This window comes from Brienomyrus brachyistius, unplaced genomic scaffold (assembly GCF_023856365.1).
Source record: "Brienomyrus brachyistius isolate T26 unplaced genomic scaffold, BBRACH_0.4 scaffold45, whole genome shotgun sequence".
Lineage (NCBI taxonomy): Eukaryota > Metazoa > Chordata > Actinopteri > Osteoglossiformes > Mormyridae > Brienomyrus > Brienomyrus brachyistius.
In genome coordinates, this window is record NW_026042320.1 from 2,356,846 (window position 1) to 2,380,550 (window position 23,705).

At 43.0% G+C, this 23,705-nt stretch overlaps 1 protein-coding gene across 2 annotated transcripts; it reads right to left on the reverse strand.

The window, feature by feature from the left end:
* LOC125723033 (NACHT, LRR and PYD domains-containing protein 12-like) lies at positions 1-22,605 on the reverse strand. 2 transcript variants are annotated; one of them, XM_048999439.1, is made up of 8 exons: positions 22,157-22,496; positions 21,726-21,839; positions 19,549-19,612; positions 19,160-19,388; positions 16,567-18,550; positions 1,783-1,956; positions 695-868; positions 1-251 (listed from the first exon to the last, which is right to left on the reverse strand). In XM_048999439.1, exons 2-8 carry the CDS (start codon positions 21,830-21,832, stop codon positions 68-70), a joined length of 2,916 nt encoding a protein of 971 aa, XP_048855396.1. In that variant the 5' UTR covers positions 21,833-21,839; positions 22,157-22,496; the 3' UTR covers positions 1-67. The 2 variants fall into 2 exon arrangements, with proteins under 2 accessions (XP_048855396.1, XP_048855397.1); XM_048999440.1 differs by lacking the exons at positions 1-251; positions 695-868 and adding an exon at positions 15,498-15,654 and having other exon boundaries at positions 1,811-1,956; positions 22,157-22,605.
* Positions 22,606-23,705: the final 1,100 nt, after the last annotated feature.

Consider the following 23,705-nt stretch of genomic DNA (forward strand, 5'->3'; position numbering starts at 1 on the left):
GTTTACAGTGTGAAATACCCAGTAATACTCACCTCACTACCCCCAGTTTACAGTGTGGAATACCCAGTCAGACTGACCTCAGTATCTCCAGTTTACAGTGTAAGTCCCCCAGTCCAGCAGAGAGCAGCTTCACTCCTGAGTCCTGCAGGTCATTGTCACTCAAGTCCAGCTCTCTCAGGGGTGAGGAGTTTGATCTGAGAGCTGAAGCCAGTGCCTCACAGCATTTCTCTGTGAGTTCACACCAGCCAACCCTTAAAAAAATTAAACACTTTTAAATCCACTTTTTACACTGCAGCACTGTATTCAAATGAGGAGAATAGGGACCATGACATTATGGATTTTCAGAAAACAATTAAATTACAAAAAATTATTTTAACAATCATCCCGATTCTGTTTGGTGTCCATTATTTTTTGTCCATAGCACGTTAAAGTCAGCATGTTTAACTGTAACAGTGCCGTTAACTTTGCTAAAGAACACAAATGTTTTGCATGGATTATATGGTTGAATGGATGTTTCCTGCTTCACTGCTTAATTATTTCTAACATGGATCGAGGGCTGATAAGATTGTGGGATATAAGGAAGTAGAAGAAAACAGAAGATGTTTCTGTTTGTTTATTATGTAACTGCTGAAAGGCATTGTGGGTTTTCTTGCTGTCCAGTTACTTTTGTGTAAAATGCATATTCTGTACTCACTGCAGCTTCTCCAGTTTACAGCTGGGATCCTCCAGTACAGCAGAGAGCAGCTTCACTCCTGAGTCTCCTGGGTGATTGTAGCTCAGGTCCAGCTCTCTCAGGTGTGAGGGGTTTAACTTCAGAGCTGAAGCCAGGGAAGAACAGCCTTCTTCTGTGACTCTACAGCCTGACAGCCTGCAGAGAAAGACAGAAACTCCCCAATAAATAATATCACCTCACCATTATAATTATTAAATAAATGTGATGCTCTAATAAATAATTCAAGAATTACAGTTTAGTGTCTAAGACAAGGCAGGACCCCTCCTCTCTTTCCCTTAGCTAATTGCTCACTGTCTCCTCTTTATAGTGTGGAATACACAGTAATACTTACCTCAGTATCTCCAGCGTACAGTGTGGAATACCCAGTAATACTGACCTCAATATCCCCAGTTTACAGTGTGGAATACCCAGTAATACTGACCTCAGTATCCCCAGTTTACAGTGTGGAATACCCAGTAATACTGGCCTCAGTATCTCCAGTTTACAGTGTGGAATACCCAGTAATACTGGCCTCAGTATCTCCAGTTTGCGGTGTGGAATACCCCACAATACTGGCCTCAGTATCCCCAGTTTACAGTGTATAATAACCAGCAATACTGACCTCATTACCCCCAGTTTACAGAGTGAAATACCCAGTAATCTTTATCTCATTACCCCCAGTTTACAGTGTGGAATACCCAGCAATACTGACCTCATTACCCCCAGTTTACAGAGTGAAATACCCAGTAATTCTTATCTCATTACCCCAAGTTTACAATATGAAATACCCAGTAATTCTCACCTCAGTACACACAGTTTGCAGTGTGGAATACCCAGCAATACTGACCTCATTACCCCCAGTTTATAGTGTGGAATACCCAGCAATACCGACCTCATTACCCCGTTTACGGTGTGAAATACCCAGTAATTCTGACCTCAGTACACACAGTTTGCAGTGTGAAATACCCAGTAATACTGAACTCATTACCCCCAGTTTACAGTGTGGAATACCCAGTAATACTGGCCTCAGTATCTCCAGTTTAGAGTGTAGAATACCCAGTAATACTGACCTCAATATCTCCAGTTTACAGTGTAAATCCCCCAGTGCAGTAGAGAGCAGCTTCACTCCTGAATCCTTCAGGTTATTGTCACTCAGGTCCAGCTCTCTCAGGGGGGAAGAGTTTGATCTTAGAGCTGAAGACAGCACTTCACAGTGTTTATCAATGAGATCACAGCTCTTCAGCCTGAAACAGAAAACACAGACACAGACATATACACATCCTACACATTAGTAAAATACAAAGCATTACAATAAGCATTTTTTTTTCAGTATAATTAGCAGCATAGCTTACAGTTCAAAATCAATTATAGTCTGCATAGTGTTCTGTGCGTCCTGACAATCTGCTGCAGTCATATGATCACTATTTGTGAGTCAGTGCATCTTTGCTCAAAACTAGAGGTAAAAACATTAAGTACAAGCTACAGCCAAAAATCACAGAATATACAGGAATATATAGGAACACAACAGCAAGATGGACATGAACCCTCCCATAACAGTCAGACCAGTGCTTCCAGTGCAGTCCTTAGCCATCTTTCTGCCAGGTGTCCCTACACTCGACACATATCACTGAAAGGAGGAGATGTGAACATTCCCAGCAGCTAATGCAGCAGCAACTGGCACTTGGATTCCTGATCCCATGAGTAAAATCCTTTCTCTCCCTGTATTGTTATACCTGGGAACATGTCAAATCACCAATTACGTCTGGGTGATATGACGATATTATCGGTAAGAGCGTAATCAGACAAGTATCCCGGTGTCGATATCTGACAGTGACTAACCGGCGATTATCGTCTTTGCTGGGGAAACGCGATTAGGCTACATACAAAGCAAGATAACAGGAGGATTCATGATTTGCTTTCAGTTCAGCCTTCTAGCCTAAGATTCTGAGGCAGTTAAAAAGAAACATTGAGCAGAATTTCACAAGCACTGTCCCTTGCAGTAACCATGCGTTCGCCATTCTTGTAAGTTCAGTATTGTCACATCACCAACTTCTATCTCTGAGTCAGCAGCCAGAATGTCAGCCATTCAAGTGCAGCTTTCTGGTGGGAATTTTGTGGCACACACGATCCCCGTGTGTGCCACGCCCCCTCATCATCCACGTGTGCTTCCCCGATCATGCCCAGCTGTTTCCTGTTATTTTCGGCTTGTCTTGTGTATTTAGTCCACGTCTGAGTCCATCTTCCCTAGACTTGTCATTAATGTTAGTTAATGTTAGTTACTCTTGGTTTGTAGCCGTCTGCCCTGTCTCGCTCGTTCCCTAATAAACCCCGAATTCCCTGCCTGTTTGCCTGCCTGCCTTGTCTTTCCCTGCTTCCTGCTCGACCGTCCAACCCGAACCTGACATTATTCATATAGCGTGTTTTTACCACAGCGTTCATAAAGTGTTTTGCAAACATTTAAAAAGAAGAAAAATAATTAAATTCAAATAAGCTCAGAATAAATAACAATAAGCGCAAAAGAAATAAAAATAGAGTAAAAATGTTTTAAAAAATTAAATTAAAAATCATCATAAAGGACTTTAACCACCCATGTTTTCTTTAGGGGCCCCTCCCTCATAGGGGCCTCTATCCCCTATGTCTTCTCGGGGGAGCGACTCCCACCCCCACACACACACAATTACTGATAATAATAAATACATAAAATAATAAAACTGATTTTCATAGATTATTATATGTGGTGCTGAAAAGATGCGTTTTCAGCCTAGTTTTGAAAGTACTGAGACATTCAGTAGCTCTCAGGTTTTCTGGGAGAGAGTTTGGGCCCATAGTGACTAAAAGCTGCCCCCTCCCTCCCCAGCCGGGTTTTAGGAAAAATCAGTAAATTACTGCCAGATGATCTGACTGATCTGCCTGGGACATACCTTACAGTCATGTTACTGAGGCAGGACAGAGCTAAACCACGTAAATATTTACAAATAAGCAAATGAACTTTAAAATCAATCCTAGAAGCCAGAGGAAGCCAGTGCAGTGATGCGAGAGCAGGTGTGATGTGATCCCTGTGACTGGTGAGTGTTAACACTCCGCCAGCGGCATTCTGGGCCCGTTGTAGATGTGATCCCTGTGACTGGTGCGTGTTAACACTCCACCAGCGGCATTCTGGGCCCGTTGTAGATGTGATCCCTGTGACTGGTGCGTGTTAACACTCCGCCAGCGGCATTCTGGGCCCGTTGTAGATGTGATCCCTGTGACTGGTGCGTGTTAACACTCCGCCAGCGGCATTCTGGGCCCGTCGTAGATGTGATCCCTGTGACTGGTGCGTGTTAACACTCCGCCAGCAGCATTCTGGGCCCGTTGTAGATGTGATCCCCGTGACTGGTGCATGTTAACACTCCACCAGCGGCATTCTGGGCCCGTTGTAGATGTGATCCCTGTGACTGGTGCGTGTTAACACTCCACCAGCGGCATTCTGGGCCCGTTGTAGATGTGATCCCTGTGACTGGTGCGTGTTAACGCTCCGCCAGCGGCATTCTGGGCCCGTTGTAGATGTGATCCCTGTGACTGGTGCGTGTTAACACTCCACCAGCGGCATTCTGGGCCCGTTGTAGATGTGATCCCTGTGACCGGTGCGTGTTAACACTCCGCCAGCGGCATTCTGGGCCCGTTGTAGATGTGATCCCTGTGACCGGTGCGTGTTAACACTCCGCCAGCGGCATTCTGGGCCCGTTGTAGATGTGATCCCTGTGACCGGTGCGTGTTAACACTCCGCCAGCGGCATTCTGGGCCCGTTGTAGATGTGATCCCCGTGACCGGTGCGTGTTAACACTCCGCCAGCGGCATTCTGGGCCCGTTGTAGATGTTAAACAGACAAGAGGGCATTACAGTAATCTATTCTACTAGAAACAAAAGCAGGTATTATTTTTCCCCAGCCAGCCTATGACAGCAGACCCCATAACTTATGTGGAGGGACGAACGAGACAAGCCCTCACAAATTTTAATTTCTGTACAAAGTTAGAAAATTGCAGACAGCCTTGAAAATCCAGCTACGAATCCCAGGCCGAGTTCTTAATATATAAAGAACAATTAATAGTTTTTAAATGAACTCGGCCTGACTATTAATTAGTTTTAAAAGCTTGTCCGTTGTCCGTTCCCACCCCTGAGCTCGGCAAAATATATTATAGGTCACCCCCCCTTTCAAGTTTCATAGTCAGGGAACCGATGTTACACCCCAACACGGATGTGCATTCTGTTCATATCTTTAAAAAAATGAACGATAAAATTAATGTAGAGCTATAACTATTATCTGTGCATGATTTTGCAATTCATAGTCAATAGTTACATAAACAAATTTCATAGAGGTGTGCAGCCTTGTGAAGAAGATGTGTGTGTCAGTAACGTGCTCTGGCCCCATCCGTGCTAGACGTGCTGATGAAATATACAGCAGATTATCGTTGCTGCATCGCTGGCTGTCGGAATGGTGCCCGAAACATGCTGTGGGTTACATAGACAATTGGCAAATGTTTGGGGGTAGGCCTGGGCTTTTGAAGAGGGACGGTAATCACCCCTTGTGGGCTGGTGCCGATCTCCTGTCCAAAAGCATAGCTCATAGTCTCCAGGCAAATCGCAGACTAGCCAGAGCCAAGTCCAGGCGGCAGGCAAACCGGCATAACCGACCGCCTGCTAGTCGCTTAGAGTCGTCGCCTAGGGTTCATGTTACTGGGACTGTCTCTGTTCCCCGCACTTTTAATCATGGAGGTCTATTCCACCGTAGTGTATGTCATAGTAAGTTAATAATAATTAAACCAAAACTATTATTAGATAATAGGTGTAATGCAAGGCTAAAACTTGGACTTTTGAATGTAAGATCACTGGCTCCTAAGGCGCTACTAATAAATGAAATGATTACTGACTTTAGTCTTGGTCCTTATGCCTTACAGAGACCTGACTTAAACCGAATGAATTCATGGCACTAAATAAATCTACTCCAGCTGATTACAGCATAACTCTCGACCAGATGGCAAAGGTGCTGGTGCTGCTGCAATATTTCAGTCTGACCTAGGAGTGTCTGAGCAAAGTGCTTATAGCTTTAGCACATTTGAAATTCTTCTTCTTAGTCTTGGGGGATCATCTCTTTGTAGTTCTTTACCTCCAATCACCATTGTTATTGTGTATGGAACATCTGGTCCCTAACCTCCAATCACCATTGTTATTGTTTATAGACCACCTGGTCCCTAAGCTCCAATCACCATTGTTATTCTGTATAGACCGCCTGGTCCATAACCTCCAATCACCTTTGTTATTTTGTATAGACCGGCTGGTCCCTAACCTCCAATCACCATTGTTATTGTGTGTAGACCGTCTCGTCCCTAACCTCCAATCACCATTGTTATTGTGTATAGACTGCCAGGTAACTAACCTTCAATCACCATTGTTATTGTGTATCGACCGTCAATTCCCTAACCTCCAGTCACCACTGTTTTTGTGTATAGACCGCCTGACCCCTAACCTCTAGTCACCACTGTTTTTGTGTATAGACCGCCTGACCCCTAACCTCCAATCACCATTGTTATTGCTTATGGACTGCCTGGTCCCTAACCTCCAATCACCATTCTTACTGTGTTTAGACCTCCTGGTCCCTAACCTCCAATCACCATTGTTATTATCTATAGACCGCCTGGTCCCTAACCTTCAATCACTATTGTTATTGTGTATAGACTGCCTGGTCCCTGGAGTTTGCAGATTTTTCAACAATCCTGGTGGTCACTACTGACAAAGCCATGAAATTAATATTCACATGGAGAATGACAGTGATCCTTTAACAACAATGTTTTCTGCTATCTTAGACTCTGTAGGTGTTTGTCAGAATGTAGTCGGCCTACTCATGCCTGTAACCACACCCTGGATTTGATTCTTAGCCATGGTGTCCTGGTGGAACACATATCTATTATACCTCAGAATCCTCTGCTTTCAGATCATTACTTGTTAACGTTTGATATACAGTATAGCCTCCCTTCGGCTCCAGGTCCAAAGTACAGTATCAGACATTCCATTGCCTCATTAACTACAACAGCGTTTCTCAACCAACTTCCACAGTCCTTCAGCCTTACATCTGAAGCCCCATGTGAAAATGAACTTGAACGGGTAACTGTGCACATGGAGAAATCGCTTCGCAGCACCTAGATCTTGTAGCTCCACTTAAGAAGATAAATCATAGATATAAAAAACCTGACAACAACAAACAAACAAATTTATTTTTATATAGCGCATTATCACAACATTACATTGTCTCAAAGCGCTTTACAGCATCCTCACCCAAAGCCCCCAGTGAGTAAGCCGTAGGTGACACATATGACCCCTGGTGCTCTGATCTTACGCGTAACTTGAACAGGTTTCACGCAAGCTAGAGCGCAAATGGGGCTCAACTAAACTAGAACTTTTCAGATTTACATTTACATTTACAGTATTTGGCAGATGCCCTTAGCCAGAGCGACATACATAAGTGCTTTAAGACGCTGTGATGAATTTCCAATACTAGCTCAATAAGGACCCAGGCTATGAATACCATCTATCCGAACACTGTTGAGAAAGTGCAACATTTTTATTTTTTTTCATACACACACACACACACACACACACAAGGAAAAGAGCTGAGTAACAATACAGAGTATTACTTCAGGTATTTCTGAAAAAGGAAAGTTTTCAGTTGTCACTTGAAGACAGCCAAGGATTCCGCTGTTCGGACATCAAGGGGGAGTTCATTCCACCAACTAGGTGCCAGGACAGAGAAGAGCCGAGATGTGTGTCATCCTTATGCCTTGAGGGGTGGTGGGACCAGTCGAGCAGTGCTGGAGGATCGGAGAGATCGGGGTGCAGTACGGGGTGTGATGAGGTCTTTTAGATAGGATGGTGCCAGACCATTTTTGGCTTTGTATGCAAGCATCAGTGTTTTGAATTTCATGCGGGCAGCTACAGGAAGCCAGTGGAGAGAGCGTAGCAAAGGAGTGGTGTGGGAGAACTTGGGAAGGTTGAAAACAAGTCGAGCAGCTGCATTCTGAATCAGTTGGAGGAGACAGATGGCACGCAGCGGTAAACCCGCTAGAAGCGAGTTGCAGTAGTCCAGGCGAGAGATGACGAGGGACTGGGTAGCCTGAGTGAAAAGAAATGGACGTATCCTCCTGATGTTAAAGAGGAGAAACCGACAAGAGCGAGAAAGACTGGTGATATGAGAGGAAAAGGACAATCGATCATCCATAGTAGCTCCAAGGTTGCAAGCAGAACCCAAAGGACGGATCAGAGAGTTGTCAAAGGAGATCGCAAGGTCCTGGAGGGGGGATAAGTCAGCCGGCATGAAAAGCAGTTCGGTTTTACTAGTGTTGAGTTTTAGCTGGTGAGCGGTCATCTAAGATGAGATGTCTGCCAAGCATGCAGAGATCTTAGTGGAGACATGAGTGTCTGAGGGAGGGAAGGAGAGGATGAGTTGAGTGTCATCGGCATAGCAGTGGTAGGAGAAGCCATGTGAGGATATAACTTCTCCAAGAGATTTAGTATACAGGGAGAATAAGAGAGGGCCAAGAACCCTGAGGGACACCGGTGAAAAGACAACGTGGAGTAGATGTGGATCCATTCCATGTCACTTGGTATGTTCCGCCTTCTAGGTAGGAAGCAAGCCAGCGCCAGGCCAGGCCACCAATGCCAAGACTCCTAAGGATGGATAGGAGAGTTTTGTGGTTGACCGTGTCAAATGCTGCTGATAGGTCAAGAAGGATGAGGACAGATGACAGTTTGGCTGATCTGGCAGCATGTAGCTTCTCAGTGACTGCTAAGAGGGCAGTCTCTGTAGAGTGAGCTGCTTTGAAGCCAGACTGATTAGGATCCTGGGGGTTGTTCTGAGAGAGATGGTTGTAGACTGTACGTTCAAGGATTTTTGAAGGGAAGGAAAGAAGCGATACTGGTCGGTAGTTGCAAGTGTCCGAGGGATTTAGAGTGGGTTTTTTTAAGATGGGAATGACCCTGGCTATTTTGAATGCTGTAGGTACATGACCGGAAGTTATGCAGCCATTAATGATAGTGGCGATGAAGGAGAGAAGGTCTAGAGAGATTGTCTGAAGCAATGTGGAAGGGATTGGATCAAGTGGGCAGGTGGTACGATTGGAAGATGAGATGACTTTCATGATCTCATCTGCCGTAAGACTGGAAAACTGGGCCAGTGAGGGGGTGGGAAATCCTTAGTGTGTAGTGTAGTGGATGAGGAGGGAGAGAATGTCTGACAGATTCCGTCAATCTTCTCAGCAAAGAAATTGGCAAAATCTTCAGCAGTCAGGGAGGAGGGAGCAGAAGGTGGTGGAGGGTTGAGTAGTAATGAAAAGATGTTATGGAGTTTGCAAGGATCTCGTGAGGATAATTCTAGTTTTTCTTTGTAAAAGGTAGTTTTAGCTGCAGTCACGTCTGAAGAGAATTTGGATAGCAGAGTACGGTAGGAAGACAGATCTGCATCAAGCTTAGATTTCTTCCACGTCCTCTCTGCTACCCGCAATTCTCTTCGGTTGGTGCGTAATGCAGCTGAAAGCCAAGGAGCAGGCCGAGTTTTCCTGGGTTTGGAAGACAGTGGGCAGAGTTTGTCCAAGGATGTGTAAAGTGAGGAGATGAGAGTATCAGTTGCAGACTCCAGTGCCAAGGAGGTAAAGGGGTCAAGGTCAGGAAGGTAAGACAGGGTGCAGGAAGCAACAGAAGAAGAGGAGACAGAGTGGAGATTTGGTCGAGTGGGCAAGAAATGTTGAAAACTGGGATTGGGCAAGACGGGTAGGACAATGGTGAAGGATAGAAAGTGGTGATCAGAAATGTGTAGAGGAGTAGAAGTGATGTCAGAAGCTGGAGAGGGACGGCTGAAAACCAGGTCGAGGACGTTACCTCCTTTGTGTGTGGGAGAGCAGTTGTTGGATGTTAGAGAGAAGGAGTCGAGAAAAGGGAGGAGACCAGAAGAAAGGAGCTTGTCATGGGGGAGGTTGAAGTCACCAAGGAGAATGAGAGAGGTGTCGTCAGTGGGGAAGAGACTGAGGAGAGTATCGAGTTTCTCTAGAAAGTAGCATAGGGAGCCAGGAGGGCGGTAGACAACAATGATCAGAATATTGAATGGAGAGGAAGCAGCAACTCCATGGAATTCAAAGGATGAAATGTTGAGATGGGGCAGAGAGAGGGGTGTGTAGCACCAATTCCTAGATAGCAATAGACCTGTGCCCCTGCCAGTCCGGCGAGGAGAGTGGGAGAAAGCATAAGCAGAGGAGAGAGCTGCCGGGGTAGCCGAGTTGTCAGGGGATATCCAGGTCTCAGTCAGAGCCAGAAAGTCAAGAGAGTAGTGTGAAGCAAGGGCGGAAATGAAATCAGCCTTCTTTACAGCAGACTGGAAGTTCCAGAGACCACCCAACACGTTTCGCTGGGACTGGGGTGTTATCTGGAAAACTGATTTTTATCTGGTTATCTGGCTATCTGGAAAGAGCCTCTCTAAGTACAGACTGCGAGGTCTGTGTACCTCTCCAGACTCATTGAAGAGAACAAAAACAATTCTAAGTTCCTATTTGAATCTCTGTCTAGGTTAACACAGAATTCTTCAACATTAAACTCACAAGTCTCACAAGCTTTTATGAGTGATGACTTTATTACATTTGTAATGGTAAAATAAAGATTAGACAGACCATCCAGTGCACATCTGTAGCTACATACAGCTGCCAGCCTCCTGCTAGTCCTATGCGTACTGATAATGACACCTTTGAATCTTTCCTTCTTATAAAACAATCAGAACTTTTGAGCTTAGTTTCCTCCTGCAAATCCTCTACTAGCCTCATAGACCCAATTCCTACAAAATTCCCGAAGGAGATTTGACCACTGATTAGCACCATCCTGTTAAATGTCTTAGACTCGTCTCTTAGGCTTGGATATGATCCAAAACCTTTTAAACTAGCTGATATTAGACCTGTTCTAAAGAAACGAAATCTTGAACCTAGTGATTTAGGAAATTATAAATCAATCTCAAATCTTCCGCTCATTTCAAAGATCCTGGAAAAGCTGTTGCTCCCCAGCTGTCTTCTCTCCTACGGAAAAATAATGCTAATGAATTATATCAGTCTGGCTTTAGACCAAACCACAGCACAGAAACAGCTTCAGTCAAAGTAGTGAATGATTTGCTTATGGCTTCTGACAGTGGCTGTATGTCTGTGTTGGTATTACTAGACTTAACTGCAGCATTCGATACTGTGGACTATAATATACTCTTGGAGCGGCTAGAATCTGTGGTTGGCATTAAGGAGACAGCCCTCTCTTGGTTTGGCTCCTATTTAACTGATCATTATCAGTTTGTCAACGTGAGCAATGAGTCTTCCAAGATCACTAAAGTCAAATATGGTGCAGTATCACACACACACATACGACAGGGCTGAGATTCCAGGCTGCCTGAGACAAGGCCTAGTCTGGTATGAGAGGTACTCGCTGGCCTGGGCACAAAAGGGGGGTCAGTGAACCCACGCGCACACACACACACACACGCATACACACAAACACAGATACACACAGATAATAAGGGAGGCCAGCAGTCCGTCTTTTATGGCCCAAAGATTTAGGGACCTACGGACAGCAGAGTGGACCTCAAGGACAGGGGCCCCTCGACTTGGCATGCGACCCCCCCCCCCCCGCTACATCCTGCCTTACATACCACGCATTCACCCAACACCCTAAAGGAAGTTTCTTTTAAGTTCAGCCTTTGTATTCTCTATATATTGATTTTCTCATGACTACTAGACTCGATATCCATATCCAGTTTATGTTTGTGTGTCCTTAGACAATATTAGTGTTTAGCTACCCCTGCATACATGCTCTCATGATTATCCCAGAGGAATCTTGAAAATTAAATAATGTAACCAGGTATCTTAATGTGGCTCCTAACTATCAGAGGTTCTTTCTTTGTTTAACAACCCCCCCTTTCCCACATTCCTCTGTGGCCCTTATCTGATCTTTGTGGTCCGTTAGCACTTCTTTGTCCTCTACTATTCTGCATTAAAAGACTAAATTAATGTCCATATTATCAATTCTGGAGAGAAGATAATTGAGATAAGCCACACCAACCAAAATATGTTGTTCCCAGATATGCAATTTAAATTGGTCTTACCACAAACTAACGCTCACGCCTATCTAAGGGTAAGATGTGCTATTTAAATGTGAATATGTAATATGTAGGATCACACATGCACATATCACAAAGCGTAAATTCCAGGTGGCCTGAGACAAGGCCTACCCTGGTACGTGACGGGGGGCTAGGCTGCGTGCTAAACTTTGTCACACTGAGAAAGGGGAACAAACTGGAACACAGGCAGGAAGAGAAGGGGGGCTCCAGCCCTCCTCGTAGTGTAAGTAAATTCCGGAAAGCAGAAGGTACATTGACAGGGTCGTGGTGACATTAAGCTTACGCTTGACCTGCGGGGACATAACAAGGGAGGGGGTCGCTGACGCTGCTAAATTACAACATAACAAGATAAGATAAAAGGGAACGGGTGTGGGGACTAACGCCAGCAATGTCAAAATAATAATTGTATGTTACGCCAACTGGAAAGAGACCAACAAGAACAGTAGACGCCCTAAACGGGATATAAAAGCTAGACGCAGACAACAGGGAGCTGAGCTTCCCTTGGTGTGTACTTTTGTGCATCTGAGGGTGGCTCCCGGATCAATCTGTACAACAAATAAAGAGAGCTGACTTACAACCATCCTTTGCCTCACGAATGCATCTTTTCCTCATCAACAGACTCGGTGGAGTCTAACTCCAACATACGAGAGGCACACATCGGCCTCGGCCTCAAAAGGGGGGTTTGTGACCCCACACACACAGATAACAAGGGAGGCCAGCACTCCAACTTTTATTGCTCAAAGTTTTAACGACCTACAGATAGCAGAGTGGATCCCCAGGGACAGGGGCCCCTCGACTTGGCACACAACCCCATCCCCCTTTTCTTTGCCACATTCCTCGGCAACCCTTATCTGATCTTTGTATTTCACCATGCCTATCTAAGGGTAAGATGTGCTGATGACAAAAGAATATATCATATAATGTCTGTATAAAGGGTATACATCTGTTAAGGTGTAACCTATACTGTATACCATATATACCACATACTGGTGTGAGTAATAGAACATAACATAATGGCATAATATAAGTAAGGAATAATTGACGACGGGCCGTTGAATTATTAGAAAATAATGCACACCCGAGGTGGTAATGCGGCCACTCCGCTTCGCATTATTTTCTAATAATTCAACGGTCCGGAGTCAATTATTCCGCTTATACTACGGTTGCCACACCTCAAGAAATCGATCAGATCATATATTTCAAGGGATTCGTCTGGTTTTTCTACTTAAATCACTATTGTGAGTAGGATTATTTCTTCCGCATCTCATCCAACGACTCTTTTGCTAGTTCCAAAACGTCATTTTAAAGCTGCCAATGGAGGCTTGAGCCGTTGATAGCAGACTAATGCAGTTAATAATGAAGTTATTAGAAAGAGAGCGAGAGAGACAGAGAAAGAGAAACAGAGAGAGCTTGTATGAATTAGGCTACCTCTCTGTGTCCCTCAACAGTGTTCTGAAGCACCGTCTCTAAACTGTAAGTCTGCTTTAAGATGCAGCGCTGTTATTACCTCGCTAGTGAGAAATGTCATGTGTAGCCTTTAAGTTGCCACACTAGGCTAACTAATACTGCTGCAGCCCAGTTGTTGAAAGTTTCATATTCACCGTAAATATTAAAATTTACTTTCGGAAAATCGTCTGTCATGTTGTTGTTTTTGTTAGTCCTGTGTGCTGTATAGGTACTGTATGCTAATTTCCGTTATTACAGTTAACTATGCGAAGTGATATGGAACTGTAATGCGGTCAAGAGAGCTACCTGGAACTACGTTCGCCGTGCGGTTATCTGAAAATAATTGCACACCTCAGAACGTTCGTCAGCCAATCAGATTAAAGCATTCAACGGTCCCGTAGTATAAGTAATCATTAATTAATCATCACAGATGTTATTTGGTGTGAACCGCTAGGCTGGTATGTCATGTTTGGTATCAAACCGATGGAAAATCACTCCAGTTTCCAAATCTGGTCAGTGGTTACCACAAAAGTAGATATATCAAAATATACATCAATACAAGGGAAATCAGTCTGGTCATGAATCTCAAAAGGACTGATACAGACCCCCTTCCGAAAGCCCCCCAAATGGATGGTCAGTTATTGGTCCAGGAGTCGAATTCCTGGTCACTCCTATTCACACTAATAAATGTGATTATATTAGCCCTGTTCTATGCTCCCTTCATTGGCTTCCAGTTAAGTCCCTGATTAACTACAAAATACTGCTGTTGACTTATAAAACACTGAATGGCCTTGCACCAGAATACCTTAGTAACCTGCTGGCCTTATACAACCCTCCTCGCTTTCTTCCATCATAAAGAGCAGGATATCTGTTAGTACCCAGGGTAGAAAGAGCTACGGCAGGCTGCAGAGCTTTCTCTAATAGAGCTCTTCAGCTGTGGAATAGTCTTCCAGCGGATGTGCGGGATTCAGGCTGACTCTCAACATTCAAGTCTAGACTAAAAACACTCCTGTTTAGTTTAGTTTATATGGACTCTAGTTCTAACTCTAGCTAACTGCTCACTCCCAGTCAGACCTATAGTGTGAGGTGTAGAGCTGGGTGTGGATCGGTGCCTGTGATGGCTGCCTCTACAGCCACACAGTTAAGTTGAAGGGAGGTATCATTTCATGGTTTTTATGTTTGTTTAGTTTAAGTTGTAGCATATTGATAATTAATATTTGATTAATTGATTAATTAATTAATTAATTTAATTTAATATTTAATTCTTTTGTTTCCTTATTTTACACATTTACCCAGTTTGCTGGATGAAGCGCGCTCATTAAGTTAACTGTGGAATAATGTGTTTTGAGTTTAATTGTGTGTTTCTTTTGATTTACCGTGTGGAGTACTGAAGGGATTCCCGGCTGTTCCAGGCAAAGAGGTGGCCAATATGGGAGCTGGGCTAAATACAGGAAATTGGACAACTCCGACTGGTTGTTTGTTGGGGGTGGAATAGTTTGGTATTTAGTTTTATTTTATTGTTTAGGTATGTTTTTGGAGTTAATTTGATTTTGTTTATTTTGATTGAAGCATTAGTTGATTGTTCTGTTTTGATTTATTTGTGGTATTTGTCATTGTTACTTTTTTCTTTTGTATCTTGTGGTTTGGCCAAACAGTATATATAGTCCTTATGGTGTCTTGTTTGGGAGAAGTCAGCTTGTTGGTTTAGTTGTATTGTTAGCTGTGGTGTGATAAGTTGATTTTTTTTTTTTTGTGGGCCCAGGTTTATTTCTTTTGTTAAATCGTTTCTTTTTGTAAATGAAAAAGGATTTGTTTTCTAATTTAGCTGTGTGCCTCATGCCTGCCATCTCGGTCCCTCACAGTGCCATTGGCTTTAGATGAGCTGAACTGTCAGTCTGTCACTTTAGCGTCACACCCCCTTGTGGAATTGGAGTGCTGACATTCAGGGACTCCCCATGCCTGCGTTCCAACCTGCGTCTCCCTCCTACTTATGCTGCCATAGCCATATCTGCCGGAGCTTACATACTGCACTAACCTAACTGTTTGCACTGCCTCTACTCTCCCCTACTTTGACTAATTTTATTTCCCCTACTCCCCCTGGGCTGTGCTGCCTAGAGACCCCACATTTTCAAGATATCCTGCCTACCCTGCTGTCTGTGATGTCTCCACTACCTGTGACGTCCTTCTGGCCTGCTGCTGCCCCCTGGAGGATGGGCTCCCCCTTTGACTATGGTTCCTCCCAAGGATTCTTCTTTCTAGGGAGTTTTTCCTTGCCACTGTCATCTCTGACTTGCTCACTGGGGGCTTTGGGTAGGGATGCTGTAAAGTGCTTTGAGACAATGTAATGTTGTGAAAACACACTATACAAATAAAACTGAACTGAACTGAAATTGCATTCAGTGTTTGGTGGGGGGGGGGACTCAAAATGAGATCTGAACCAGCAACCTTCTGCTCATGGACACAGAGTCCGAACCCAAAGAGCCACGCACTCGACCCAGTATTTACAGAAATGCTTCCTACAGCATCCAGAACTGAAACAAATATGAGTGGTTTTCTCACTATTAGTGAAAACCGGACCATTCTGTATGATGGTGTATCTTTGGTTATTTGTTACACAAAGGATGGTCGTGGAAATCTTGTCTTTTTTGTTTTTACTGCATCACTACCTTCAGTTAATATAAACTAGATTAAAAAGGAACCTTGTTGATAAAAGAGGGGAAATAAATTACATGTATACATATTAATTTTATATTTTAAACAATGTTTATCTATTTCTGCTGGACTAGATGTGTCATCACATCCTCAGCCAGGTGCAGCTGAGGCCAGCAGAGGGCGCCAGTGAGCAGCCAGAGACAGCAGTCATACGGAAGCTCCCAGCTCTGGGCTCCATCACATGAACACGCCTGCTGACAATAACACTCACATACCACTGATACACCCTGTGGATAAAGAGCCCTCACTGTTTCTATAGCAGGTTAGGATGCTGTGCTGTGATCAGAAGGCAGACTGGATGGGAATGGAAACGTAGTAACAACAAAAAGTGACATCACTACCTTCAGTCATTATAAAGGCTGTGGTCAAGATTAGCTACTGCTATACAAACAGCTATAGCTGTGATTATCAAAATAAAACCCCCTTATTAATCCATGAGGAGAAATATATAACATATATTACACATTTCAAGCAATATTTATGTATTACTGCCAGACCAGACATGATTTCCCATCCCCACGTCACTTACAGAGCCGTCCTGGAGTTCTTGACCACAGGCAGCAGCCTCCATTGCTCTTTATCTGATCTGATGTATTTCTTCAGATCAAACACATCCAGCTCCTCATCTGACATCAGCATCACAAAGGCCAGAGCTGAGTACTGTGCAGGTGAGAGGTCATCTGCTGAAATGTTTCCTGAATTCAGATATCTTTGTACTTCCTCTACTAGAGAATTGTCACCAAGTTCATTCAGACAGTGGAACAGGTTGATGGTCCTTTCTGGAGATAAATTCTTCTTTATTTTCTCCTTGATGTATTGGGCTGCTGTGATGGGCTGGCCCCCCATCCCGGGTTGTTCCCTGCCTTGAGCCCATGGCTTCTGGAATAGGCTCAGGTCTCCCCACGACCATAACGAATGAAGAGTTTGGAAAATGGATGGATGGATGCACTGGGCAGCTGTGATGGGCTGGCCCCCCGTCCTGGGTTGTTCCCTGCCTCGTGCCCATTGCTTCTGGGATAGGCTCTGGACTCCCCGTGACCCTAATGGATGAAGAGTTTGGAAAATGGATGGATGGATGTATTGGGCTGTTTCCATAATGGTATGTGAGCTGATTCCTGTTGGCCCCAGTAGCCTTTGTAACAGAGTCTTACTGGAGTCTGTTGAGAGGCCCAGGAGGAAGCGGAGGTAGAGGTCCAAGTGTCCATTCTTGCTCTCTAATGCCTGATTCACTGCAGTCTTCAGCAGGTCAGCTGATGAGTTTGACAGAAACACATATAAAGCAGCGAGATACTCCTGGATGCTCAGATGCACAAAGCAGTACACCTTCTCCTGGTACAACCCATACTCCTCTTTAAAGACTTCTGTGCACACTCCAGAGTAAACTGAAGTTTCATTGACATCAATGCCATTCTCTGACAGATCTTGCTCATAAAATATGAGATTGCCTTTCTCAAGGTTGTCAAAAGCCAGTTTACCAAGTTTTAAAAGGAATTCCTTGCTATATTCCTTAAGCTTAGTTTCATGGTTTTTCATATACTTGTCATTTTTTAAACTTGTCTGAAAGATCAGGAAGTGTGTGTACATTTCAGTCAGAGTCCTTGGAATTTCTCTCCTGTCAGTCTCACTAAAAAACGTCTTAAGCACAGTGGCTGAAATCCAGCAGAACACAGGTATGTGGCACATGATGAAGAGGCTTCTTGATGATTTCACATGTGTGATAATCCTGCTGGCCAGGCTCTGATCATTAAATCTCTTCTTGAAATACTCCTCCTTCTGGGTATCACTAAACCCTCGTATCTCTGTCACCTGGTGGACACACTTAGCAGGTATCTGATTGGCTGCTGCTGGCCGGGAGGTTATCCAAAGGAGAGCGGATGGGAGCAGATTCCCCTTAATGAGGTTAGTCAACAGCACATCCAGTGACGTTTTCTTTGTTACATCAAACCAGCTCTCATTGTTCTGAAAATCGAGAGGAAGGCGACACTCATCCAGGCCATCAAAGATGAACAAGACTTTGTTCCTAAATGGTTCAGTGGACTGAAGTGATTTCAGATCTGGGACAAAGTGGTGAAGCAGTTCAATCAGACTGTATTCACCCTTAATCAAATTCAGGTCCCGGAAAGGAAGAGCAAATATGAAGTGAACATCTTGGTTTGCTTTTCCTTCTGCCCAGTCGAGAATGAATTTCTGCACAGAGACTGTTTTCCCGATACCTGCCACCCCTTTAGTGAGTACAGTTCTGATAGGTGTCTCACGCCTACATAAGGGTTTAAATATATCATTGCACTTGACTGTAGTATCTTCTGTTCGCCTTTTCTTGGATGCTGTTTCAATCTGTCTCACTTCATGTTCATCATTGACTGCTCCAGTCCCACCTTCAGTTATGTAGAGTTCTGTGTAAATCTCACTGAGAAGTGTTGGCTGTCCTTCCTTAGCTTTCCCTTCAAATACACACTCAAATTGCTTCTTAAGTTTACATTTGATTTCCTGCTGATGTTGCAGCATGAGCTGTCCTGAAAAGAAATGAGAGGAAAATGCACTAATTCTCACCATAATCCTGACCAGTATGAGAGGAAGAATATTTTCCAAAAACATACTTTTTTGCGCATAAATATGCAGATATTTCCCTGTGACTGTGAATGTGAAACTGAAAGTTTTATCATGCTTATTTTACTGGAACACCACATATAGGACCGTGAATAAGCCTTAGGCAGCCAAAGGAAATGTTTAAAGCCATTTATCTGGGTAGTAAGTGTATATCTGCTCAGAACCAAAAAAAACACAAAACCCCTTTTCATTTCCCAAACCTCTCCTCAGGGGCACCACAGCCTGTCCATGTGTTTGTTAAATTTCACCACCGGCTCACTTCATTAACTAATTAAATTAGTTTTAAATCTCAATGTGATATTGATCAGCCACATGAGGTGTGTTAGTGGTCAAGCAAAAAAATATGTAGATATACTGCACGATTTCTGCAAATATTAGGGTGATTTTGGGAGAGGTTCTGAAATGGCAAACACACTTTGACATACATATTATAGTAGTTCTACGCCAACATGAAGACCATTTAAACATCCTTTTGCACAATATTGTACATGTATATAATATTATAAAGCTCTTACTCTTGTCCAGCATGTCAGCAAGATCATCTTGCTTCATGGTCCTCAGGATGTACAGTGTTATCTTCAGAGCTACCTCTCTAACACTGGTCTTCTGCATCTGACCATCACAGTCCAGGTCATTGTCCTCCTCCAGCTGAGGCTCAGAGCATTCTGGGTAATTCTGATCTAGGTGCCTCACAACCGTCTTCAGCTCGGCCTTTGGGAACTTCATGGCTTTTTCCTCTAGTGACTAAAACAAAGTCAGAGTTAATTATTGCTACTTACACCAAACCTGGTCAGAGTTTCACTTGTGAATCATAGTTTAAAACATATTTCCTTTTACAGCTGTATAAAACATAAGCTGATTCACATAACAGCTAAGAAAATATATATCAGCAATAAATACAAACCTTCAGTATGGATGATGAACCCGATTTATCATGTAGATCTGAACTGCATTCTTCCATTTGGTCTCTGTGAATTAGGCAGAAACATAAAGACCTCAATTCATCTACACCAATGTAACAGAGAGACTGAAAAGTTCTCCATTAAAATTGCTGTTACTGCAGATAAAGAATAACATTGTGATATATTACAACACCAATTCCAAAAAGTTGGGACATTGTGCAAATTGTAAATAAAAACAGAATGCAATGATATGGAAATCTCATAAACCTGTATTTTATTCATGACAAAGCATAGAAAACATATCAAATGTTTAAACTGAGACTATTCTATTTCGTGAAAAATACTGGCTGATTTTGAATTTCATGACAGCAACACGTCTCAAAAAAGTTGGAATGGGGGCAATAAAAATTAAAATATTTTATATAAAAAAAAATAATAAAAAAATGTATATTGCAACAGCAATAAAGGGTTTGAATCAAATCAAATCAAATCAAATAGGAGGCTGGAAAAGTTAGTGGTACAAAAACCCAACAGCTGGAGGAACAATTTGCAAATAATTATGTCAATTGGCAACAGGTGAGTAACATGACTGGGTATAAAAAGAGCATCTTAGAGTTGCAGTGTCTCTCTGAAGTAAAGATGGGCAGAGGGTCACAATCCCCCTAATACTGCACTGACAAATAGTGGAGCAATTTCAGAAAGAAGTTCCTCAGTATAAAACTGCAAAGAGGTTGAATATTTCATCATTTACAGCACATAATGTAATAAAATGATTCTGAGAATCTGGAAAAATCTCTGTGAAAAACCAGACTAGATGCCTGTGATATTTTGGCCCTTAGGCAGCACTGCATCACAAACAGGCATGATTCTGTAATGGAATCACTAAATAGGCTCAGGAATATTTCCCACAAACATTGTCAGTGAACACAATTCGCGCTACCATGCACAGATGCCAGTTAAAACTCTATCATTCAAAGAAGAAGCCGAATATGAAGATGATCCAGAATCACCGACGTCGTCTCTGGGCCAAAGCTCATTTAAAATGGACTGCAGCTGAGTGGAAAACTGTTCTGTGGTCAGTCGGATCTAAATTTGAAATTCTCTTTGGAAACCAGGGACACCATGTCATCCGGACTAAAGAGGAGAAGGACCACCCAGCGTGTTATCAGCACTCAGTTCAAAAGCCAGCATCTCTGATGGTGTGGGGGTGCATTAGTACATATGGCAGGGGCAGCCTGCATATCTGGAAAGGCACCATCAATGCTGATAGGTATATCCAGGTCCTAGAGCAACAGATGCTCCCATCCAGACGACGTCTCTTTCAGTGAAGACCTTGCATTTTCCCACATGACAATGCCAAACCACACACTGCATCAATTACAACATGATGGATTCGTAGAAGAAGGGTCCGGGTACTGAACTGGCCTGCCAGCGGTCCAGATCTTTCAGCCATTGAGAACATTTGCTGCATCATAAAACAAAAAATATGACACAGAAGATCTAGGACAGTTGAGCAACTAGAATCCTGTATTAGACAAGAATGGGACAACATTCCTCTCCCAAAACTCAAACAACTGATCTCCTCAGTCCCCAGACATTTACAGACTGTTGTTAAAAGAAGAGGAGATGCCACACAGTGGTAAACATGGCCTTGTCCCAACTGTTTTGAGATGTGTTGTCGCTGCGACAATCAAATTTTTCCTTACAATGATGCATTTTAAACACTTGATATGTTTTCTGTTCTGTTATGAATAAAATATAGGTTTATGAGATTTCCATATCATTGCCTTCTGATTTAATTTACAATTTGCAGAACGTCCAACCTTTTTGGAATTGGGGCTGTAGTTTGGAAAGATGTATCTGCCATGTTAAGCTTTATTCACTGGGGCGGCTTCCTAATTTTCTCATGACAGCAGAAGAGAACCAGTGACATCAGGCTCCAGCACACAGAGACACAGCAGGCAGGAAGGACAGTTTTCTATGCAGCCCTTTGTACCCAGTGACATTTAGAGTCATTCACTTGATTAGCAGAGCTAAATACCAGCATCTGATTCACAATCCTCAGTCAAGAAACTGGTTAAATAGTTTGTTGGCTAAATTCAGCACCTACAGGACTAATGGGCCGAATCTGTCCTTCAGCACCTACAGGGTTACCTCTGTAACGGCTCTGTATATTTACCTTTGTTCTGTAGGAAAAGGTCCCTCTCTGAAGGTCATCGGGTGATCCATTGACGCATCACTCTTCATGGAAACACAGCTGGGTACAGGGGAGTCTGCTCTCTCCATCACGACACTGTGGGCAGCGAGAGGAAACAAACCCTCATGGTATAAATATAATTCATACAATGCGGACGGCATCACACTGCTGTTTAGCCTTCTGCTCTGCCTTCATGTACTTTGATATGCTGTGAAGCTCTTGATGTAAACAGACTTATTTATAGGCAGCTTTTAAGGAAATTGTCTTATCTAAAATTTAGATATTATATGAAATTTTTTGCATCACTATTAAAAACCTCCACAACTAGACTTGGCTGTTTATATATGTTTTTGTTTGTTTGTTTGACTTTGTTATGTGGCCATTTTGTATAGGAGGGATGGTCTGTTACTCGCCTCTAGTATAAAAGAACTGGCTGATTGTGGAAGAAGACGGTGAAGACAGAAGATGGCGAGGTCTTTTTATTAAGCTACACATATTAAAGTGCTGCCCACTGACCAGCCCTAGCTAGGAGCCCAGTTTACTTTTATGTTCTGGCCTGACTATAGACCCAGGGAGACATGCATGCTAGTGGGCTGTAACACTGTTGCCTCTCAGGCCTCTTTCTGTTACACCCCACAGGGGGGCGCAATTCAGAAGCAGCTCTTAGTTTTCCTCTCTCCTTCTCCATTACTGCAGTTGATTCCTGCTGGGGCCTCTGTGAACATGAAGAGTTAATAGATACATCTTACGTATAATATTTAAATTGTATTTCGTAATACCATTGTGATTCGCATTAGTCATTATTATGGAATATTATTTCACATAATGCAAATGTGACTACTTGAATAATTCCAACTGTCCTGCACAATAAAGTATAACTTTCCACACTGATATTATATTGCCAAATTAAATATTTACCGGTGTTCGGTCGAACAACACAATCATCAGTGTGCATTACAGTACCACATTTCGACAAGGGAGCAGAACCCGTCAGAACATCGGATCCTGCTCTTCCACTCCCACCTTGTCTGCACTCCATGTGCGCATCTATCTAATAATGTTCTTGCAGCGATCATGTGTGACTTATCATGGAATTTACCCCGAAAATACAGATGCTATTTTCTGATTGGTTGGTAGGTGGCTATTAACTCACATCAGTTATTTCATCAAAAATATTGATAAGTAAATTCAGACATTTTAAAAATATATTACAGGCCAATTTGTTGAAATAAAAAATATATATATAATAATATAAGGTCACATGAAAAAATTAGGACACCCCATTAAATATTTAGTTCTTTATTAAGAAATATAAACATATCAGTATGAAAACTTCTTTCAAGCTATATCTGTAGATAAAGGTGATGTAATTACATCATCTATGCAAAAACAAGAAACAAATTCACTTATTTACGACAAGAAATTGACTAAGATGCTAATTTCCACTGAGGAAAAAGTGAGGACCCCTCACATTCATCACTATTTAAAATGCCTAGAGGTAGATTCAGGTGGCACCATATCAGGTGAAGATGGTTAGAACATCGTTACGGAGCTTTTTGGTGGAGCCTGTCTTATTTAAACCACAGACATTTAGTCTGCTTTGCCCTTGATTGTGGAAATGAGTGATATCACCATGTGAGATCCAAAGAGCTCTCTGAGGCCTTCAGAAAGAAGCTTGTAGATGCATATGAGTCTGGGAAGGATATAAAAAGATCTCAAGAGTTTGGAATCAGCCATTCCACTGTCCGGGAAATAATTTACACAATAATTCACATTTAAAACAACTGCCAGCATGGCCAGGGCAGGCTGTCCTAGCAAGTTCAGCCCAAGAGCAGACGGCAAGATGCTGAAAGACATCTCCAAAAATCCTAAAAGGTCATCACGGGTCATACAGGAAGCTCCTGCCACAGCCGATGTCAAGGTACATGCATCTAGCATCAGAAAGAGACGCACAAGTCTGAT

Excerpts from the sequence above, each read along its gene's own strand:
- LOC125723033 (XM_048999439.1), bottom strand. The coding sequence starts at position 21,832 with ATGGAGAGAGCAGACTCCCCTGTACCCAGCTGTGTTTCCATGAAGAGT. Across the intron at positions 1,957-16,566 it reads AAGAACTCCAGGACGGCTCT|GCTGAAGAGCTGTGATCTCA; the intron begins GTAAGTGACGTG and ends TTTCTGTTTCAG. Across the intron at positions 252-694 it reads TGTAAACTGGAGAAGCTGCA|GGTTGGCTGGTGTGAACTCA; the intron begins GTGAGTACAGAA and ends AATTTTTTTAAG.